The sequence below is a fragment of the Ambystoma mexicanum genome, chromosome 3q, assembly GCF_040938575.1.
Source record: "Ambystoma mexicanum isolate Mex_15411 chromosome 3q, UKY_AmexF1_1, whole genome shotgun sequence".
Taxonomy (NCBI): domain Eukaryota; kingdom Metazoa; phylum Chordata; class Amphibia; order Caudata; family Ambystomatidae; genus Ambystoma; species Ambystoma mexicanum.
Window position 1 is genome coordinate 743462720 of NC_090926.1, and position 22329 is coordinate 743485048.

General features: G+C 46.0%; 1 protein-coding gene across 1 annotated transcript in view; it reads right to left on the reverse strand.

The window, feature by feature from the left end:
* Positions 1–18642, reverse strand: part of UBALD2 (UBA like domain containing 2) — a 185419-nt gene extending 166777 nt beyond the window's left edge. The window contains exon 1 of the mRNA XM_069654698.1: positions 18389–18642. Coding sequence (XP_069510799.1) covers positions 18389–18508 — 120 coding nt within the window. The 5' untranslated portion in view covers positions 18509–18642. The remainder of the gene's footprint in view (positions 1–18388) is intronic.
* Between the last annotated feature and the right edge of the window lie 3687 nt (positions 18643–22329).

The following is a 22329-nucleotide window of genomic DNA, read 5'->3' on the forward strand; positions in this document are numbered from 1 at the left end:
TAAGCACCCGTGTGACAACCTGCAACCATTGATTCAAGCAATCATACACGTTGGTGACCTCTGAGGGCTAAGGATAAACTGGTTGAAATCAGAACTGTTACTGCCAACTCCGGGAGTGCGCCAAGGTGATACAGTGGGAGGATTCCGGTGGTGCCCAAAGGGGATACGGCATCTAGGAATACTTGTCCTCTTGTCAACTGCCAAGATCTACACTGAGAACTGCTAGAAAGCCCTCGAGTACCTGGATCGTAGAGTTGAGGGGTGGATCCTCCTCCCGCTGTCTCAGTTGGCTAGGATCTCTTTGGCTTAGGTCTTTATCCCCAAATTATTACACATTTTTAACAATGCCCCCATCTGGCCACAAGCAGGATTTTGGTCCCGATTACGGAGATTGATGATCCGGTTAGTGTGAGCTGTCAAACATGCTAGAATTTCATATAGCACTTTCACCCTACCTTACGCAGAGGGAGGCTTTGAATACCCAGACTTCTATCACTACTTCCTTGCGGCCCAGATTCAATACTCTGTGTGGTGCTGGTTCCCATCCCCTGCACTGCCACTCATCCCATTGGAAATGGCAATCATGTTCCCGGATAAGCTGAGGGTTCTGTGTGGGAGGGATCTAACATGGTTGGGCAGACAGGGATTCAACCAGTGGAGATCACTTAGCTTGGGAACACCTGAGTCGAGTGGTAGACCGGGAAGTCTACCACTCCCCTGGACTCCCTATATATGCAGTACAGGGAGTCCCAATCACCCACGAGAGGGTATTACGCCAACACTCCTGAGGGGCTGGGGAAATCACACACAGATCTTACTGTGGAAGGGCACTTCATCGCTTGGGACGCTCTGAGGGAGAGGGGAGACTGGAACGCACTCCCAATGCTGTTATATTACCGTCTACGAGCTGAAAATCGAAATGGCTCAGTTGCCGACACGCGCCCGCCCCATCCCACTGCTTTAGCATGTTGCTCACCCTACATCCAGTAGACAAAATCATCAGATCCCTGAAATCCCCACAGATACACAGCTACAGAGTCCAATGGGAAGCAGCACTGGGTAAAGAGCTCACAGACACACAGACTATGCAGACAAAGGGCCTCTCTTTGAATATTAGCCTAAGGCTGACGCACTTCAAATTCCTACACCAGGCCCACTACCCCCAGCAAGATTACACCAATTTACCAACACAGACCCTCTCTTGTGTACCTGATGCGCTACAGAGGGAGCAGACTTTCTGCATGTGGCGTGGGCTGGACCCTGTATACGGTAGTTCTGGGAGGCGATAGAGGGGGGGGGGGGGGTGTCAGAGAAGCTCTCTACCCCATGAGTATCTGGCTGAGCTCTGGTTGCTGGCCCTGATAGAGGGTGGCCACAAATCAAAGGCGGTTGCTTGGTATGGGATTGGTGGTAGCTAGGACACTAATCGCTAGAGCTTAGGGCAAGCACAATGCACCGAGCCTCCCAGCATGGCTAAACTACATGAATGTGTGTTAACAGAGGGAAGTGTGCAAACTTACCGACTGGCTGCAGAGCAAAAATAGATCACACACACACACACACGTATGGGGTCATGTGCTTGGGGGGTAGGGGGGAAAAAGGGTTGAGGGCCATGTGGTCCAGGGATGAAGGTTATAGTTTATTGTTTTAGAAACAAATTTTTGTTAAATTAAGTATTACACATGTACAGAAAATGGTATTGGCCGAGATTGTGCCTTCTTTTTGGTGCCTGCTTGGCGATTTTGTATTAATTATGTGATATCTACTTGCCCCTTTCAATAAAACCTACAACTGTACCCTCTCCTAATGTTAGGCAACTTTACCCCCTGACCAACATCATCGCAAATGAGTAGAAAATTGTTTGTTACACTTAGCCTTCATACACACAAGAGGATTCAACGCGGCAATTGCTATGAAGAGGAGGGGGCTCCCGCTGCAACAGTTGCCCCTCCAGTTCTTTGCTTCATGTTAAACTTTCCACATGGCTATATTACATACAGATTTTATGTTTCAAAGTTCTCCCAAGTGGTTAAGAGACTGTTTGTTGAATGGTCTCTTTTTCTTTAATGCACAATGCATTTCAGGCTCTCTGTGCCCTTCGTCAGGTGCGACCAAATGTTATACTTCAATGTGTTATATCTGCAAATTAAACATATATTTCTATTTAGATCTTGAGTCCTTGTTGTTCGTATTGTTTTTAACTTAACAGATTCCTTTTTCAGTTAAAAGACCATTGTACCCGAAATACTGTGGATCTCTCCAATTTTCCAATCTCTAATACTTGTCAACTTGGCTTCACTGTTATTGCCTTGTCAGTTCTTATATGCTCCGTGCGTGTTTTGCCCAATCTGCAACAAACAAATTGACATCTGTTTTTCATGTGGACTTATGAATATAAGGGGGTGGGTTTTGTGCTGGGAACAGTCGCTACAACATAGCGCTGTGTTCCAGTCACCAAACCCTTGTTCAATGTCTTGATTAGCTTGTATAATGTAGCGCATCATATTGCCTCACCTGTGTCAATAGACTGCTGCGGGCAACAGACCCATGGCACGCCGTGCCTGTGGCCGCGTTGTTCCCAACTCTGCTCCACCGCGAGCCACTCAATTTCCTCTTTCTTCGCATGATGTTCTCCGAGTCCTCTCCCTCCAGTGCGCTCCACAGTGAATCACGTTACGGTTGCTATGCTGTCACCTTGTTTTTGTTTAATGGGACTCCGTGCTTCTAATCCTTTCTTGCTTGCTACTAGGCAAACAGGTGGATAGTCCACCTAGACGCCATCTTGTAATGGCTTTCATAGTTAGTAATTAATCCATGCCGCTCTGTTCACTTAAAATTGGCTGCAGTGTTTTGGGGATTTCTTAATCGAGCAATGTTATGAACATGAAAAGATGCATATGCTCTTCACATTTCAATGCCAAGCTGGTGATTCCTCATTATGTGTTATACATATCCAACTTGTTCTCCGCGGGGCTCGCCATGTCCGTTGAACCATGTGACTTAAACATTTTTTTTTCTATTTAACGTGTTGAGCCCTGCTTTAGATCTTATTGTGACAATGCCAGGAGGCATGCCTTTTTCAGTCTATGGTTTCTGTGCATATCTACAAAAAGCAACTCAGATCCCAATCCGCATTCATACCATTGGGCTGCATTGAATTCAATTTGTCGATCCAGTATGTTTCTCTTTGCAGGAGAGTTTTATTTAGATTTCCTCCTCTTCTTGGTGTTTTTATCTGTTCCAGAAAAATGAATCTTATCTGTGAAATGTTGTGTCTTTCTTTTTTTGAAATGTTGAGTGACTGGTGATTTAATGGCTCCTGTCCTGATGTTTGATTTATGTTCGGACCATCTTATTTTCGCCTTCCTCATTGTCATCCCCACGTAGTACAAACCACATGGGCATCTTATGCCATATATAACATTTTTCGAATCGCAGGTTGAAGAATGATAGAGATTTATTTTGTAACCTTTATGTGGATGAGTGATGGTATTGCCCGTGATTAAGTGGTTACAATTGTTGTAAATAATAGGAAATGAACTGTAAAAGGGACACAACAAGTTATCTGGGTTCAAAACAAGTTGTGAAAACATCCGTATTCTTTGTATGTTAAAAAACTGAATGTAATTTGCGAATACAAGATTACATGAACAGAAATAGTTGAAATGATGGTTATTTTGAAAAATCAACTAAATCGAACAGAGATATCGATAATGTGTATTTAGATATCCTTTATTTTTTCATTAAAGAAAAAACACGTTTTGTATTAAACTGCATTAAGAAAATTAGTTTGGCATGAATTATGCCTAAAAGTGTGCACAGAGGACAATCATTTTGCTAGAATGATCTCACAAACCGGTTTATATTGGATTCTGTAGCCCAGAATCAGACTCTGTATAGCACCTAGGTTTTGCGATAACTGCATAAAGAATTACCTGAATTCATATCAAGTCTCAGGTAAGCAAGGAGTGCTCCTCTACACCCAAATGTACCTATATTACATACAGAAACTATAACTATATTTAAAGGAATAGCTAGTATCTGCTATACCGCCCGTTGCCTTCTTATCTTTGTATGTTCAATGTTCAATTACAACAGTGGGTGCTGCGCAAACGAGCCTGTGAATATGTCCCTCGCCCAATTGTGACTTCACTTTGTTAAATATGTTTTTCTCCCAGGCCGGCCCCGTGACACCTCCACGTCTACCTACTACTCATCTACTGGATAACAACCTTCATTAAATTTCCATCCCTACCCTGCATCTCTGGATCTCAAACACAATAGGGGCTATTTGTATTGAGAATAATGGTTCTAAGTTGGTAGAATATAGCACCAACTGCAACATGACATTCACCATTCCTATAGAGGACACTGATGTTCCCTTTTATGTTGGCGACTCAGTGTATTGTGGGCTGAACGCTTGGCTACCTCCGTATGAGTGGCCGTTGCCATTTAGGATGCCGATTTTCAGCCATAGCTATTAGACCCCCCCCTGTTGTTGACAACCTTACCAACCATTGCAGAACTGTTATTCAGGATGATACTGGTGCACAGGTATTTGGCAATCTCAATAAAGCAATCATCCCCTGTTGTGGCCCGGCCATAAACTCTAGGGATATCTGTCGCCTGGATAAATTGTTAGAAGCAACAATTAATGACAACACTAAAATAGAGTAATATCACTGTAGAATTACAGGTGGTACGCTTATGGCCCTTCAAAATAGGTTTGTTTTAGATAAGATACTTGCAATGGGTAGTGTATGGAAAATTCTAGGGACAGATTGATGCGTCTATGTGCCAGACACACCCACTTCTGTTCGCAAAGCAATAAAGAAGATGCATAGTTTTGCTGAACAAGCCCACTGGCACATAGGATCTTGCCAGCTCCTTTTGGTCCATCAACTCTTTTGGCTGGAAAATTGGTACCATCCTAACGATGGTCCTCTTTTTAATCAGGGGACAGTTTTCTACACTGTCTACGCATTTGCTGCCAGGCACTTGTCCGGTTGCGCAAACCTCCCGTTTTATCTGTATCAGATAGTAATGCACTGCTGATACATCTTGTGTCAGGAAGATAGTTCAGGCGCAACGTGCTTGCCTTGGAAGCAAGACGACACACGGCAACACAGGTTCAATCCCCAGGTCCGTGGTTAGAATCCTTGGGGTATTAAGCGCATTATAAATAACCCATCATATCATGTAGCAATTCAAGAAATAATGCACATTACATTAGCACCAAGCCTCCTTTCTCTTCCAACCTCTATATCGGAACTCATGCTTCCAAGATACCACAAATAGTAGACCTGATGTTCAAAGGGCTGTTTGTGAACTATACATTAATCACACACCAGTTCTCTTTCCCTGTTGAAATGTCACAAGAGTTTTGCTGTGGTCCACAAACAGCAACCCAACGACCTGTGTGTGTGTTAAGTTGCAGGCACTGCTCTCAAGCTATCTTGCAGTCAAAAGAGCATGCACAAATACCAGCTGGCGGGGACCCTGCCCTAACCTCAGGGTGAGGATAGAAAGGAGCATGTTGGGCCTCCCCCTAACCTCAGGCTGAGGGTAGAAAGGAGCATGTTGAGCCTCCCCTGCATGTCTATTTGTAGGTCACTATAATTACTCACCGAACTTTGTTCACCCGGTCAGTGATTAACCTTTCAAAGACCATGTTATTTCCATATCATGCTAAGCAGCTAAAAACAAACATATTTAAAAAGGGCAAAAGATTGTAATTCAGAGAGAACTGGCGAAGCATACGTCATCGCCACTCGAGTGCTTTGTTGATGCCAAATAAATGTAACTATGTGACTGACTGTTATTCTATGAAGGTGTCTCATTCTTGGTTTCTATCCCAGGCGGGAAGCAGGAGATACTTTAGGAGGGGCGCACAGCTTTACTCCAATTTGCACCTTTTTACAACTCCAAGTCCCATAGTCCCAGGAGTACTGGGACGAAGCAGAGGGCTGAAGATCAGGCAATTTGGCTTAACAGCCCACACCTGAGCGAGGCCGAGAGGCTTAAAAAGCATCCCTCAGGTGCAGGCAAGTAGAAGCAGCCGTGGTTGGAGAAGTGGTGGTAGTTGCAGCAGCAGAAGTACTTGCTGGGGCAGGAGGAGGTGGTAGAAGAAAGCATGTTGCTGGTAGAATCCACAGAATGGGGGAGGAAAGAAAGGACGCTGAGATTTGCCACCCTGTAATTCCAGTTTCCAAACCTGAGTTGGCCCTTTTCCCCCCCAAAGTCTGGATTGCAGATGTTGTGCAGCGAGAAGCGGGCAGCAGGCCGTGTCTGGAGGCTGGCTTGCGCCAGGGGGTCGTAGTGAGCTGAGCTCAGCGCCTGTGCGGTGGAACCGAAGGAAACCTGAAGGGAAAAGTGTGCCTGGTCAGGAAAACACCTGTGGTAGAAGCACTGCAGCCTATGATAGAGGTCAAGGAGCAGGTGAGTGTTTCTGCACGTTCTCAATCCCTCAAGCAGTGCAGACGGCCAAATGTAACCAGTTGTTTTTCACTCATGAAGGAGTGAAATTGACTAAAGCTGACCAGAGCGTGTCAGACAATGGGTGCATGTAGCACTCACATAGAAGCGAATACACTGTCAAAGGAAGTTTTAAACCTTGCAAAAGATTAAAACTTCTTTAACCATTTTTATACTGGCCGTGTGTGTAAACAAGCCACAGTAAAGTCCTAACAATGTATCTTGTAAAAGCAAGTTTTAAACCTCTGCAAAGTGAGCAGACAACAAGCATTACCTTGAGCCAAGAGGTGAACAAGCACTGCCCTCGGCCAAAAGAGATTAAAATAAAAAAAATCCTTTGGGAAGAACTGTTGCTACCAAAAGGAATATGGTCTGACATAACACCTTTAAAAAGGTAGAGCTTGTAAACGAATGACTAGGATGTGAAGGGTACAGCTAATGGTCATGAAATCACGTTGCCAAAGTCAATAGAGGTTGAACTTAAAAGTACTTGGTTGGTGGTTTGATAATAGACAAAGTAGGTGAAAAGCAGCCCTAGAAAAAAGTTGATGGTAAAGGAAGAAAATCATTGCCACTATATCAGAGCCAACAAGGCCTTAGTATGAATCTGGTCTTTGCTATAACGTTGTGGAGTAATATTCAAAGCTGTTTAAAGTAAAAGTGCTAACCTTTGGAATGGTCTGTGGGACTCAAACTTCAAAAGCGGAGAAGTGAAAACGGCATGGTGGACGAAGTCTGGCAGAGAGTGGACCAAACAGAGAAATCTCAATTTCACGCTGCCAAGAGGAAAGCATTGCAAGAAGAAATCTGTGTTTCATGGTGCCAGGAGAACAGCACTAAGGAGAATTGTGTGTAGGACCTTGCGTTTTAAGGGGCCAAGACAAAAAGCACCCCGAGGAGAACCTGATGTTTCATAGTGCCGAGAGAAAAGGAACACTGGGAGTCTACATAGACTCATTGCTCTCCCTCACTAGACAGGTCAACTCCATTGTCTCGTCAGCAGCCTACACAGCTAAACTTATCAGATCCAGTAGACCCTTCCTCAACGGACAATAGTATCACACTAGCAAAAGCATTGATCTTATCTAGGATAGATTACTGCAACTCTATTCGCAGGTACCAGCATGAGGAACATAAACTTCAAGTAGTTCAAAATAATGTTATTAGAGCAGCATTGAATAGAACCAAGAATGATCATATCTCTTCTATCAGACAACGCTTACACTGGCTCCCGGTCCATGACAGAATCAAATTCAAAAGCCTCACCCTGACCCATAAATGCCTGGCCAACAAGGCACCAGCCTATCTCAACAACCAAATCAGTAGAAACCAAACAGACCCACTTGATCTTCCTACGCCAACTGGATCACTGTCCCAAGATTTAAGAGAGTAAAAGCAGGTGGGCCTAGCTTCCCGGTAGTCGCAGCCAACCTCTGGAATTCCTTACCACCACACAAGAAATTACCCCTCTCTGTGATCATTCTGAAAAAGTCTCAAAACCAGACTATTCAGCTTAGGCCCACAATAAGGACATTAGACTAGTACGCATCCCCTAATGATATACACTATAATCCGAACTGCCTGCTTCTGTCATGTGAACGCATTTGTTTGTAAATAATTTGAATGATGTCAACTTATGTAGCACCAATATCTCCTTGTAAATATGTAACAGTACTTAAGCAAGCAAATTGTTTCATGAAACTGGTAGGCTATACCAGCAAGACACTAACCATCTACTTAAGCATACGCGCCTTGATGCCTCTGGGTTAAGCGTGCCTTACAAATGTCAAAATAAATAAATTGTGAAGTGAGCCATAGAGGAAGTTGGGAGTGTTTCATGGTGCCAAGAAACAAGCACTGTGATATTTTCTGAGTCAAGAAGTTATTGTGTTACACAGTATTGCACGAGAAGCACTACACATATTGCTTAAAGAATTTTTTTACTTTAATTCCTGGTGGAGAAGGATATTTTCTGGGTTGAACTGTGAAGTGTTAGACGTTTGCTTTAACCAAAACAGACTATCAAGAACTGCTTTAACAAAAACAGACTTTATCAAGAACTGTGTTGGAACTCTATTTCAACCCTGGACTTCCTTGTTGTTTTGTGTTGGACAAGATTGAATTCCCCTTCCCGAGTTTTTAAGTCAATCAGGTTACGAATATAGAATTTGAAGGTGTTACAAGCATAAAACGTTTATCTTGTGAAGTGCCACATATTTTCTTGTATAAGTTTGTGTATAAGTGTGAGTGCCAGAAATGTTATGTTATATTACAGTGTTTTTCCCTTCGTTTATTTAGGCAGAGACGTTCCCGTTGGAGTACGTCAAGTGAGGTGTTGGATTTACATTTTGATTTAACAAAATGACGGTTTTAAAAATCCTCTAAAAATATGCCCCTCTCACATTTCTGACCCCTCATCTACCCCAGCAGTGGTCCAATCAGGACCACTTGCACAACTCATGAATACCACTCAGACCCACCGAAACCAGTTTGTGGATTGGGAGCAGACAGTCCCAACATACTACCTAGCAGCAAACAAGCGTGGCCCTGCAGTAGCCCACGAGAAGTCTCTATTTTCCCCAGGCACTGGAAGTCCATATAAGGATTTTCCTGGCCTCACATGTGGCACCGCCATGTTTGGACACTAGCCACAGTTGTTAGCCAAATGTGGTAAAGCTAAAGTAAATCAACCCAAAAATAGGAAACAAAACTGCTACCACCAGCTTGTCCTCCGAGTGTTAGTCTAGGGAAAAACTAAAAGTGTACTCCATTGTACAACGGCACAAAGTACACCACAACAAGACTAAGGGGAAACAATGTTTCCAAGTACTGACAGTCTGAAAGACATGTCAGTTGCCCTATAACAAATGAGCAATTGCCAGTGTAGTGAAGTTTAAAGATTCACAGAGCCGGTCAGAATGAATAAAAAGTTTGGGGGGGGGGGGGGGGGTTTAGGGTGAGTCCATCAATATGGATGGAAAGGTGCTGTAAAGAGGTATTTCCTAATAATAACACTATCACTGAGAGGTTGGTGGGTCGTGAACGGCTGGCGGAGGAGGAGAGTGGTAGCTCTGGGTAGTCAGGGCTCCTGTGTGCATCCCAGGTGGCTTGGGAGTGTGGCTCCTCTCGGTAGTCATGGCATGTGTTCACAGACTGACGATATGATGGGGCCCATGTCGTTAGTGGGGAGGGGGGTGGGGAGCATGGTGGGCATGGTGTGAGATCTAAGTTGGTTGGTCAGCTGGGCAGGGCCAAGGGCAGTAGTAGAAGGGTGTCCCTGTGGCCCAGGCTCATGACCCAAGGTGGGGAGGGGTGGAGAGGGCGCTGGTCGGCTAGGCACAGGTCTTGGGTGAAGAGGGTCCACTCTAGGCGATAGGCCCATGAGCAGGCATTTTGGAAACAAAAAGGGTGGCCCAATAAGTGGAAAGGACTATGAGCAATATATTACTATAACAAAGGAGTTCCTGCCATTGTCAAGTTTTCAATGCATCAATTCAGCATGTTTAGTGTAGCATTAACTAAGGTGCTTAAATCCCTTGTTGCCTTCATGAACCTATATTCTGGTTTAGTTAAAGGAATGCATCACAAGTTGTGATCCGTAATTTGGTTGTTTTCAATTAGCCTTGTTTATATGTATAAGTTTTACTTGAGGTACTATATTCTTTGAACGGAAAACATTAAGTGAATAGACATTCGTGCAAAGACCGTGTTAAACAACATAGGCACATTTAGTTGAGAAACGTTGTGGACAACTGGAAAATCAAGGTTTCAGTGAGCATTTTTATATAGCCAACATTTCATTAATCATTCTTCATTTCACCAAGAACATATCGGGACCAATCCTAATCCTGGGTCGACGGCACTATTATTAGTGTTAAACGTGGTTAGACTAAGGGATTTATAATTCTACCCTCGACGTTTCGGCTAGTGGTGTATGCGCCTTCATTTCGGCCTTGGATCGGGTGACTCTTATTGGCCACCATGTGCTTGTGGCGATGCCAAGTGCAAAGCGCAGGGCTTTCTTAGCTGCAGCGTCTTCAGTGTTCCAGCAGTTGACCTGTATTTAAGGCTCCTCCATCAGTTGAGCACCATAATCCCTTTTCAACTGTTGCTCCCAAATTCCTCGAGCATGGACAAGCTGAGTTAAGGCAATCGGCTGGGTGGGTCTACTCGACCCAAGTCCATGAGATATTGAAGTCTGTTGCAACTCAGAGGCTTGTATTTTTGCCTAAATGCAGGACCCTCATGGAAATTGTACTTCAGTATAACCAAGTAAAACGGTGTCTCCCCTCCAAAGCCTGACCGTGAACGATTTCCTCTCTGTCTCCCTTGTGACCTCTCCTACTTTTTCTACCTCCGTGTGGAGGCAAGACACGGCTAATTGAAAGACAGCCAAATTATAGATCACAACTTTTGATGGATTCCTTCACGTAAACCAGAATATAGGTTCATGAAGGGAACAAGGGATTTAAGCACCTTAGTTATTGCTAGACTAACAAACATGCTGAATTGATGCATGGAAAACTTGCCAATGCCAGGACGTCCCTTGTTATAGTAATAATATATTGCCCATAGTTTTTGCCACTTATCGGCCCACCCTTTTGTTGCAAAATGCCTGCTCATGAGCAGGCCTGGAGGTTGAGTGTGAGAACCCAATGAGGTGTTGCCTCGCGGTAGCCACAATATTCACCCACAAGTGGTGGTCAGGGTAGTCCCCTCAGGCGGTTGAGGGATGGGAGAGGGTGGGTTTCCTGGCGGATGGAAAATTGCACCCCGACAGTGGGGTCCTGTGCCGGGCGGATGTGATTCCACAATTTGAGATGGGAGGTCGATTTGGGCTGTGGGAGCATCGAGATCTGGGGGCACCGAGTACAGCCTGGGGCCTCTGGATTCGATCCCATGGGCGTGGTGGGTGAGGGGTCACACCTTTATGATGGTGATTGGCCAAATGGTGTACGGTTTAGTTCCCATGGGGCGTTGATGCTTTCCACACACCTATGGTGTCTCGTGCATGTTTGTTGTCTGGGGTGTTTTTTTTGGTGTTAGGCCCTTGGTGGGCTGACCATGCGGACATGGGAGTGTTGCCCCATGCTAGTACAGGGATTTTCTGTTTTGGTTTCCTGGTGGCCAGTTTGATGATGCTTGCCCCCCCATGCCTTTATGATGGGGGTGTACGGATTATCTTTTGCATGCACTTCCAGGGTTTTTGGGGGGACCGAATGAGACCTTGGTTGGGTGTGCTAGTGGTGCAGCCACATGGGTTGTTGCCCCAGGACAAGAGACAGTTCTTCGGTTTCTGATGGAGGTTTGCCCCTTGAAGGCGGCCGCAGTCCCCGCAGCCAGTTGGTTGCGAGGTCACTATTGGAGATTGGGCTGGGGTTTTTTGGGTCAATAGGCACCACGGGGACCGGCATATGGGAGGCACTGCATGCAAGTCGAGGGCTTTTAGATATCATTCCCTGGGGGTGTGGTGAGGGGGGGGTCACTCCCAGATGCTAGGTATGGGACAAATGGTGAGAATTTGGAGGCTTTGCAAGCAATTGCAGTGTGTTGGGATGTCGGCTGTCTAGGGCCTCCAGGTATCATTCACAGGGGGGCGTGGCTGGTGGATGGGCTGCGAGGGCCCACCACCTTATGCTAGGTGTTAAGTGGACGGATAGTGGCAGGTTTTGACTATTTCCACACACCTACGTTGTCTCGTGCATGTTTGTTGTCTGAGGTGCTTTTTATTTTTAGGGACTGGTGTTAGGCCCTTGGTGGGCTGGCGGCACCATCATGGGAGTGTTGCCCCATGTTAGTAGAGGGATTTTCTGTTTTGGTTTCCTGGTGGCCAGTTTGATGATGCCTGTCCCCATCGAAGCAGTCCCGGTGTCCAGAGGCAGCCAGGTGCGAGGTCACAGTCTGAGCTTGCTATGGAGCAGACGGCCGGCAATGACTGTGCAGGCATCGAGATCCAGAAGGGGCACTGTAACCAGGCCAAGGCCCCCCGGGTATCATTACCAAAAGGTGTGGCAGGTCCGGCGCCACACCCTTATGCGAGGTGTTGAATGGGTAAACAGTTTCTTGTAGATGTATGTTCTCATGGTGGAGGGGTCTTTGCAGAGACTACAGTATTAGACCCTTGGTGGGCACGCCAGTGATGGGGCCATGTGGGAGCTGCCCCATGCTGGTGGACAGCCATGCGATTGTGGGATGGTGGCCCTGCTGAGGACTTTCATTGCCAGGTAGGTCATGGTTGAGTGGGAGCCCAACTGGCGTCGCATGGGGTATGTTTAAAACGGTCGTGTCTTTTACCATTAGATGACACTTTATAAAAGCAGGGGGGGTGACCACCAGGCATCCCGGCTCGTGGCGATTAGCCACAGTACACTATGTGCAAAGGGAGGGTGGCACTGGTTGAGGAGGTATATCCGTGTGCCGCTCTGACAGGTGCGTACAAACAAATCCCAATTGGCTTCTGCCACGGGCACCTGTGGAGAGCTATTCGTGTATGGATGATCAACGGGCCACACAACAATGGAAGAAGCACTGCAAGGGGCATTCCAGGGGTATAGAGCAGGTTCACAACACAAGTCCTTGCCGGCTGCCCCCACAGACCTAATGTAGGGCACGAGTAAGGATCCTATTGGTTATGGATGTCCAACAATTGTGCAATGTGATGAGGCCATGGCGACAGGCCATAAACGGTCTCGTGGGACAAGCACTGTTCAGGAGGGGAGTGCCCATGACCAATAGGTCAGTGTTCCTGTGGCGGCATGTTGGGGCACATTACACTGAATTATGGGCTCAACAATTGGGGTCAGTCTAAGAGAGATTGTTTGCAGATTTAGATTATGGCCCAAGGTTTGGCACAGAACAATGAGGTGTCATGTGCTGGTTGAGGAGTCCTCTCTGGTACATGCAAGGAGGAGTGGGGAATAGGACCGAGGTTCTGGTACCTCAAGTATGTAATTAATGACATAACGGGTTGCATGGAGGTCATTCATGTACGGCTTATTGTCGCATTTGGTGATGTAATAAATGTGAATGCCTTCCAAAGAACATCCGTTTCTGGTCTCACTCATTGGCCTTGCTGCCCAATAGAACTAGCATGCTCATGTTCGAATTCTGGCAGGGTACTTCATTCTGACTTTAAGGCTTATAACAGTAGTATTTGTGATTTAAAAAACATTGAAAAAAAAGACACTCAGAGCTCGGCCTGATCGCAAGAGTGAAAAGAAAACATGTATCGCTCAGTGCATGGGGACCTATGGGCCCACATACGTTTCAGGCCAACACTGTAGTGAATTTCTGGCTACACTATTTTACGTGAAAATAAAAGATTTACAGGAACAGTCACTTTGTTGTCATGTGGGTGCTTAAAAATGTTACATAGCCATAGCCTGTGCCCCCAAGCCGTTTAGCGCGGGTTCTTGTTAACTGCTCTGAAGAAGGGCACACAAAATTAGACCATGCACTCGCAGCTAGAGCAGCTCTTTTGGAGTTAAAAATGTATTCATTTCAGGTTAAATAATCCAAGTCAGAAATAAAAATAGGCAGCCTTTTCTATTCAGACTAATCAACCAGTCACAGTATCCAATGAGTCACCCTCCCACTTAAACTATCAAGACATCTACTGGAGGCCATACATGGCTACATAACACAACCACTATATAAAATAGGTCAACAATAATATACAGTTTCAGGCCTCAAATCACTTCATGCAGCTTGACAACGCCAAACCACAAATGGTCACATAATTAAGATTTCAACCCTGCACAGGACTTCAATGGACGCTATCGAATACTTACCGTAACGATAATGCCTGCCTGATGTTTTTGGAATGCTAATTGTGAACTCCGCCCAAGCACACAAAGGGATTTAAATAAAAAATAAACTAGCCTGGTGGCAAGAAATACATAATGACGAGCAGCCGAGAAAGCAGGAGGGGCCTGTTCCGTGTAATAGAGCAAAACAACATCCCCTGGGGATATAATCGTTCTAGGAGCTGAAAGGAAACGTCTCTGCGCCAGTCACAATGCCCTCAACGTCTCGTTTACCGCACGGAGGCCACACAATAAGGTGCGCTAATGGTATGCCAAGGACTTTACCTCGCGCGGTGCCCATGTGGTAGTTTTACCATCAGCGTGTCAGGCGAGTTAACCTTAATTGCATACGTGACAGTGCTTCTGCATCACCCTAAACGTGTGTACATAGCGGGTAATCGGCTTCGACGACACTCACCCATACGCGACACCAGTGTTTTATTCCAGCTCTGCCTCAAAAACCGGTTACTGCTCGAGAGTAAACGTAGTGCGTTCATGCAGACTCCTAGCCGTCACGTTTCTTTTAAGCCCGTTTATAAAAGCCATGCAGTTTCACAACCTTAAGAGTTCGATTCTAACCTGACAGAATGGAGCCGTGAGAAAAAAAAATGGCTTTGGGCATAATTGTTAACGAGCAGATGGACTTTGAGGCTGGTTGGGTTCTACTTGGAAAGAAACTATTTTATTTATTTGCATGTTTAAAGCGCTCACACAGCCCGCTGGCATCGAGGCGCTGTTACAGGAATTGTTTAGTTGCCCAATTGTTTTTTTGTCTTAGTTGCGTATTTATAACACGCTTAAATACCCAGGGGTTTCTAAGCGCGGACCCGGGGATCGAACCTGTGTTGCTTCGTGTCGTCTTGCTTCCAAGGCGACCACGTTGCCGCTGAACAATCCTCCCGGGTACAGATACACTCTCTCTTTTCTCCCCTCCCCCCCCCCCCCCCCAAGTTATTGGGCAGGTAGTTTACGTGTGGCGGACAGAATTTTGTAGGAATACATCTGCATGTCCTTGACGTTGTTTAATAAATATTACCCACACTAACAGCATGAACTTCGTAAGGGTTGGTATAAGGGCCCAACATATGCAGTGCAAAAATGCGGTACATTATAATACGAACATATAGCCGGCTTTGTCGGTTTCTGATGTACCCCCAGAAAACAAACTGCATCGGCAACTGCACCTCGAAAAGAAAATCGCACCCCGAACAGGGCTCTTGAACCAGGAAACAAAACGCGACCTTTGCTCCATTTGCCGTAAGAAAACGCAGATATTCCCACTGTTAAACACTAAACAAAATGTGTTCTCGGATAGCATTGGCTAAAATCGAACGATCTTGCTCATATACTGATAAGTAGCACGACACTAAGAAACAAAGTTCACATAATAGCCGACCGTGTTGAGGAACAAAGCAAAAACAGCCCCTGCCAGTTTGTCTAAGCCCAGGAAACGAAAATGCACATTCACGGTTGTTCCAGCCAGAATCCAAACGACTTTTTTTGGCACGTTTGCATCGGACCAGGGAACAAACAAAGCACAACACTTGACTGTTCCTTTTCTTTCTAAGCACGGAAAAACGAAGTTGTCTTGCCCGGTGTAGTTATGCCCAGGAAAATAAAAGCATTACCAACTGGGCCCACTGTAAGTAACTAAGCAACATTAAGTTCCGAAACATGGGGCCAGCCATGGGTGAGCGATCTCTGTCCCCTTACTAGGTTACGCTGTGGATATAAATAGGCACGAGGAGATTTGCACGACGAAGACTCTCTGAAACCAGCCTTACTGTGATAAGCCCACAGACCATGAAGAAATCCAACCCACGACTACACGCTCAACCCGAGAAGAAACACACTCAAGGAGTAATGAAGCCCAAGCCTCGGTATCCAATAATCAATGTTGATGGATAAAAGCCGTCAGCAAGAAGACTAAAGAAGCCGTGCACGGGGACCATCCTTCTGACAGTGACCCCTCCCCTGCATGAGACATGCTCATATGTCGAAGCGATAATCGTCTCTGTCCTATGAGATTCACTGCTGAATGTCAGTGCTAGAGTTCGCATCAGATCTCATTTTACTAACGTATGGGTCTTTGACACATGGCAACATCTAAATATAGAAACGCAACGGAGAGTTGAATAAAACGAAAGATTGCAATGGGGGTTTAGAAAAACACAAGGAGGCGTGCTAGGTACTTGATGGGCCATGGCTCTGTGGCGGCAAATGATGTCAAAGCAGAGGCCGATTTTCATTTCAGGAGTGACATATGCTTCGCCCAAAAAAAACAAAGCATCAACGAATAAGTGAAAAACTATCTGGGGCTTGCGAATTATCACCTTTATTTATACAGTGCTACGATCTTAACTTGCTACCTCCAAGCTGATTCACGTGCAAAAGAACGCTCGTGAGAGAGGGGAAATGCAGGATTAGCTACAGCGTGTTAAGACAGCTCAAAGGGTAAAGAAGCGTGCCAGACAACATCGATACCCGCGTACTTCATGCAAGCCCAGCCACACCCAGCCTGTGAGCATTTTCAGTAAAAATGGAATACAAGATAAAGTCGCATGGACTCAATACACCTTCCCTCATCTGCATGAAATAGTGCCCCCGCAGTTAAATTGTTTACCACCCTCAAGCAAGGAAACTGTAGGCCTACGCTGAACAAAGAAGGGATGTCAATCTTATAGCCAGTAGGTTTTTGTGAAGCGGTGGGAGTGGCCACAAAAGCTGCATGGCTGGCTCCAGGTTAGTCCAGCTACCTAACCCCACTACCCTCACTTATTTAAACTGGATCAGTCCCAATGTGTGAGTGGCACAATCGGTATCGAAATAAAAAAAAAAATGTGACGAGCAAAAGCAAAACGCAGCTGTTGTGTCTCGGACAGTTTTGAACCCTAGATAAAGGTTATTGGAAATAAGAACGCCCGTAAGTGGGAGACAATGTACGTGTGCCATCAACCCGCCCAACGCTACTCTCGACTGCATATTGAACCCGCAATGTAGGTCGGGCCTTGTGATAAGCCCATCAATAATAGCACGTGCCATTTGGACATCATTTGTAAAATGCGTTATTAGGGCTTTTAACGTGATCTGAAGACCATGTATTATTAAACATGTGTCCTAGTATCGTCTGCTTAATTAAGAGTGATTTTATCTGGCACCCAATATTTGCACGATAAACGTTTAGTTTTGGCCTGTAGCTTAGCCGTGAGGAACGTACACAAAACTATGTTCTTGCACCCTTGCATCTTCCTGTATATCGTCCCCTCTCCCCCAGTGTTTTTCGATATCTCTGCGTAATGCAATGAAGCTCTGCAGTGTGTATCTTAAAACGAAACGTGTATTCATTGAGGGACAAAGGTTAACCTAAGGATTGGAATACTCCAAAGTCTTATTCTGAACGCACAGTAGTCCACGAACTGCTAGTGAACCCGTCGCAAAAAAACTTCGCATATCCAGGGTCCCTCAAACTACTCGCTCTGAAACCACATAAGAAAGCAGGTATTCCTCCATAGACGTTATGTGCCCTAACCACCGTTCTCACGAGCCATCAGTATTCTCACATCATCCACTGTACTCCCACCTCTCAAAACACAGCGACAAACTCCCAGCCAACGTCATCCGTGATTCCTCACTAAGCCACCATACCTTAAGCGAAGCAACACGGATCGGAGCCCCCCCGCCCCTCTAGCACGTAGTTCTCGATCCCTGGTTATTACCTAATCTACCCCAGCTCGGCTCATCCTTCGCCAACTTTAACCCTCGAGAGCGTCCTCACAAATCCCTGAATCGCCGTGTACCCCCAGTGTCCCCCTCTTTGAGCCACCTAGCTTCACGCCCATCGTTATTTCATCCATGTCCCAAATCACCTAGTCTAGATCCCTTGATTGCCAGGTATTTAGAGCCTTTTGACCAGCCCAGATCGTCTTCTGCGACCCAGGGTTTCGTCATCTGTAGTCACACGCCTTCGGTGCCCCTATTCCAGGGTTCCCATAGTTATTTTCTCTGCATCCCAAACACACCCACTATGGTGGAACCCCCGGATTCAGTACCCTGAGACTCCTACCAAGTCCAGTACACCCCTCATTGTCATATCCAATTACTAAGCTCACCTCGAACTGCCACCCGGCGCCTTGAAGCAGTTGCCGGGCTTGCTCAGCCGCGCACCCGGCAGCGAGCACGAACTGGTTGATCATCACTTGCTGCCTCAGCTCCTCCATGTTCACAGACATGGCTGCCTCCGTTGACCGAACCCCACCGGCCCCTCTCTCGGCTTACGGCGCACCCCTCGCCTCACTTTTCCGAATCCCATTGGTTGTCTGCACCTCGTGCCAGGGATGCCATTGGCCAACCGCATCATCACTCATCCTGCAGCGTCCCACAACAAACAGTGTGTCGCCGGCGTCCAATGGCAGACAGACGCCTACCATTGGACGCCGGCGACGCAATGTTTGTTGTGCTTTTTTTACTAGCCCCGCCTTCCTTCATCCTCATAGGTTTGTTTGACCACATTAAGATCATCCGATTGGCTTTACCGACAGCAAACTGACGGCTGTCTATTTTCTACTGTACCGTCTTGATTGGCCTGGGCTGCAACGCTGTTGGCCAGCCCGACCTCCGATTGGACGTGGGCTTCGACATTTTGAACTAGCCTGGTAGGGTGTGCATGCTCATGATTGGCTGCTGGGTTCCAAGGGCTTCCGATAGTGCACGCTGTGGCCAAGTTCATTCAGGACTTTACTCGACGGTAGCCAGGCGGAGGAGTGAGAACTCCGGAACAGGATACGGTAGTGTGTGATGAGTCGCTTCCGGTGTAAAAGCACAACTCCCGTGAGGACTGCATCAATAGAGTCTCTGAGCGATGTAAACATACCTCCATGCGCGAACACCACCGTGACGTCACAAAGCAAACATTACTAATCACTCTGTGAAGAATGCCTTATAGTGAAGAGAACCAAAGCTCACCTTTAGCCACAATTAGATTTTTGAGTCTATTGTTTGGAAAACTGATCGAATAGAAGTCTTAATTATGAACGTGAAACGTGATTATCAAATTATCCTCCTACGATGTTTAGGTTCTTATGAATTGGGTTTTACAAGTATTCAGACATTATTGATTTTATATAAGATTGCAAGATTGTTTTAATAATTCTGTATCTTTTATTAGTAAATGGAGGATGTCATTTCTGTTTAAGAATGTTTTATGAATTAATATATGTGCCAAGTGAAATTGTCATGTAAGCTATCTATTCTTAGGCAAATGGTTTGTAATAAACCAAATGCTGTAATAAAAAAGTAAAGTATTCATTTGGACTGGTTGTGTAGGCTGACATGATTTGGTACATCATATGCACCAGACCCATTTGGATGGCCGACCTGAAGCTGATGATGCTAACTCCTGGAACTTCCTCTTTCACCACATATGTTGTAACCTTCATTCTCTTGTCTTTGTATGTGCAGGTAGCCTTGAACATTCCTTTGCATTCCAACAGTGTGTTTGTGCCATATGGATATATGCCGGTTTTAGTGGTTTCTTGTCAAGGGACCTATATGTCTCTTCATTACTCACGTTGGCTGTGGTTCCTTTATTAGAAATTCTCGACTGTGTCCATTTATCTGCAACAGTAGAGTCAGGCTGTGTTGGGTTGCTGTGGCGTTACCTATGGCATGCATGTAGCCTCTTTTGCGGTCGCCGCTTGATGAGGAATCGGATTCATTGTGGCACCTCAGCAAGGCCTCTAAATATCTTATTTTCTGCTGTGTTGATCCCCTTTTTGATTCCTTCGTGGAACGTGTTCATCTGGCATCTTCCATTCTTTCTCTGTGCCGTCTGTCCCTGTACGACAACTCTCTGTTTTTGCTATGTGAGCTGTGTCAACTTTGGGCTGGAGACTGCCATGTCCTCGGACGGGGGCTTTCCCGCCTTCTGGTTTCCTAGTGGTTTTCCATCTTCTGGAAGTATTAGATGTTCTTGTACACTGATTGGAAGTGATTTTCACCTCTGCATTTATCACAGTTGTGTCCTAGGGCTGGGCACGGGCCGATGTGGGGAAAATTGTATCCGCAACAACAGCATTTTTTTCTAGTCCTGATTGCGTTCAGACAATCACACATCACACAGGGATGCCAGAGAGTCTGTCTGTGTAATTTTAATGTTGCTCAATGATTCAGACTGCATGGATTGTGCCATGTCCCCGCTGATGAGTTGTAGAATTTCTTCTAATGTCCTGCTCTTCTGCAGTAATTTCTTCCTAAAATCAGTTGACTCACAACCTGCAATCGCTTGTGACTTCAGGGCCTCATCTGTAGAGTAGCAGTCACAGTCGCAGTATTTTGCTCTTTTGCGTAACCTCATGACAAAGTTGTCCATCGTTTTGCCCTTGTCTTGTGTAAATGTGCAACTGCTACAAAACAAAGCCCTACGGGCAGACTTTGGGTTAAATAGAAACAACCATATATGACACATTAGGAGGGACGTACACTGGCTACCCAACCAAGCTAGAATCCTAATACTCTCATTATCACACACAAATGTAGCACCAATGCTGCCTCATCATACCTCAACAACAAGAGGACCACTAGATCCCTCCGACCGAGCTCTAGTACACACCTATTTGTCCCAAGGTTCAAGAGCGCTAGGGCAGGTGGTACCAGCTTTCCAGTAGCTGCACCTAAAATCTGGCACTCCCTTCCCATGCATATAAGAAACGTGCCCTCCCATCTGCGCTTTATGAGTCTCATCAAAACTTGGCTCGTCAATTAGTTTTAACTATTAGTGTCTTCTGCAGGACACTGGGAGCTTTATTCCATCACTTCACGCTGTATTTTGCTCTGCCTGTATTGTAACTATGTTATTCTATTCCTTGAACTGTACTGCCGATTGCTTAAATAACTCTCGCCCTGAACCCTTGTTGTACTGTAATTATCTTTGGAACCGCCTAAGCCTGTATATGTAACTTGCGCCGTGATACCTCCGGGTTTGGGCTTGTAACAAATCCCATAAATAATAGATGTTTGGAATATGTGGCATTCATAATCTACGTTCTTTAGGGGAGAAAAATAATTATTCAGTGAATCAATGATGCCTTGAAATGTGTCAGTTGAGTTTTCAGGAATTTCAAACACAATGGCCTCATAATTTTGCCGGTCCGGAAACAAGGGTACCAGTAAGCTCACGGCAGCCTTGTTTCTGGACCGGAAAACTACAAGTCTGCCTGCCGGGGCTGCTGTGCCCGACAGGTCTGAACCTGTCCGGCGCAGCAGTCACGGTAAGCACACTTTTCATGGGGTCACCGTTAGTGCCGGTGCTCGTGTGTCCCCACTCCCATAGAGCCCCATAGTACTATATGGGAATGGGGATTAACAAATATACCAGCGCCTGACCTCCCGGCTGCCAGACTCAAAATGAGCCGATGGCACCAGTAGGTCAGGTGCTGGTAAATTATTCTGAGTCCGGCGGCAACCCGCCGGTAGCAACAGCAAGGTTACCCCCTGACTTGGAATGAGGCCCCATGTCTCTTACAATTGGACCTAGCGAATGCATTAACATGCCTCTGAGGCAGCATTCTTACCTGACACCTGTTGCATCAATGTAGATATTGAGTGCCTTGAGCCACCTGCTCCACCGGGGTGCCAGACTACTTGTGTCCGAAATATCAAAACACTGTACTGCCTGAAGCCGCAGCGATTCGTATCCCACATCATCCCTGAGCACTGGGTTTCGAGTGGATGAACTTGACGGTGGGCTTAAAGAGCTACTAACGGCTTCATTATCTGACATGATGGCAGAGGGTCTGAGGCAGGGGCGGCACTGTCACCTTTATATTATGGTCCAAATGTCAGCTTTCTGTTAGAAGTAGGGTTTGTGCAGGCTTCTGAGGTGTGGCCTTCCAGGCCACGTGCACTTTCCTCTTGCATGTTCAGATTTCCCCCGTGGCGGTGCAGTGTGAAGTAAGTGAGAATGTTGGGCACACTCCACATGCAAAATGAGCAAGCAGAAGCAAGCGTGCAAGCATGGGCAGGGCCTGCTTACTGTTGAGCGTCCTTCCGAGCA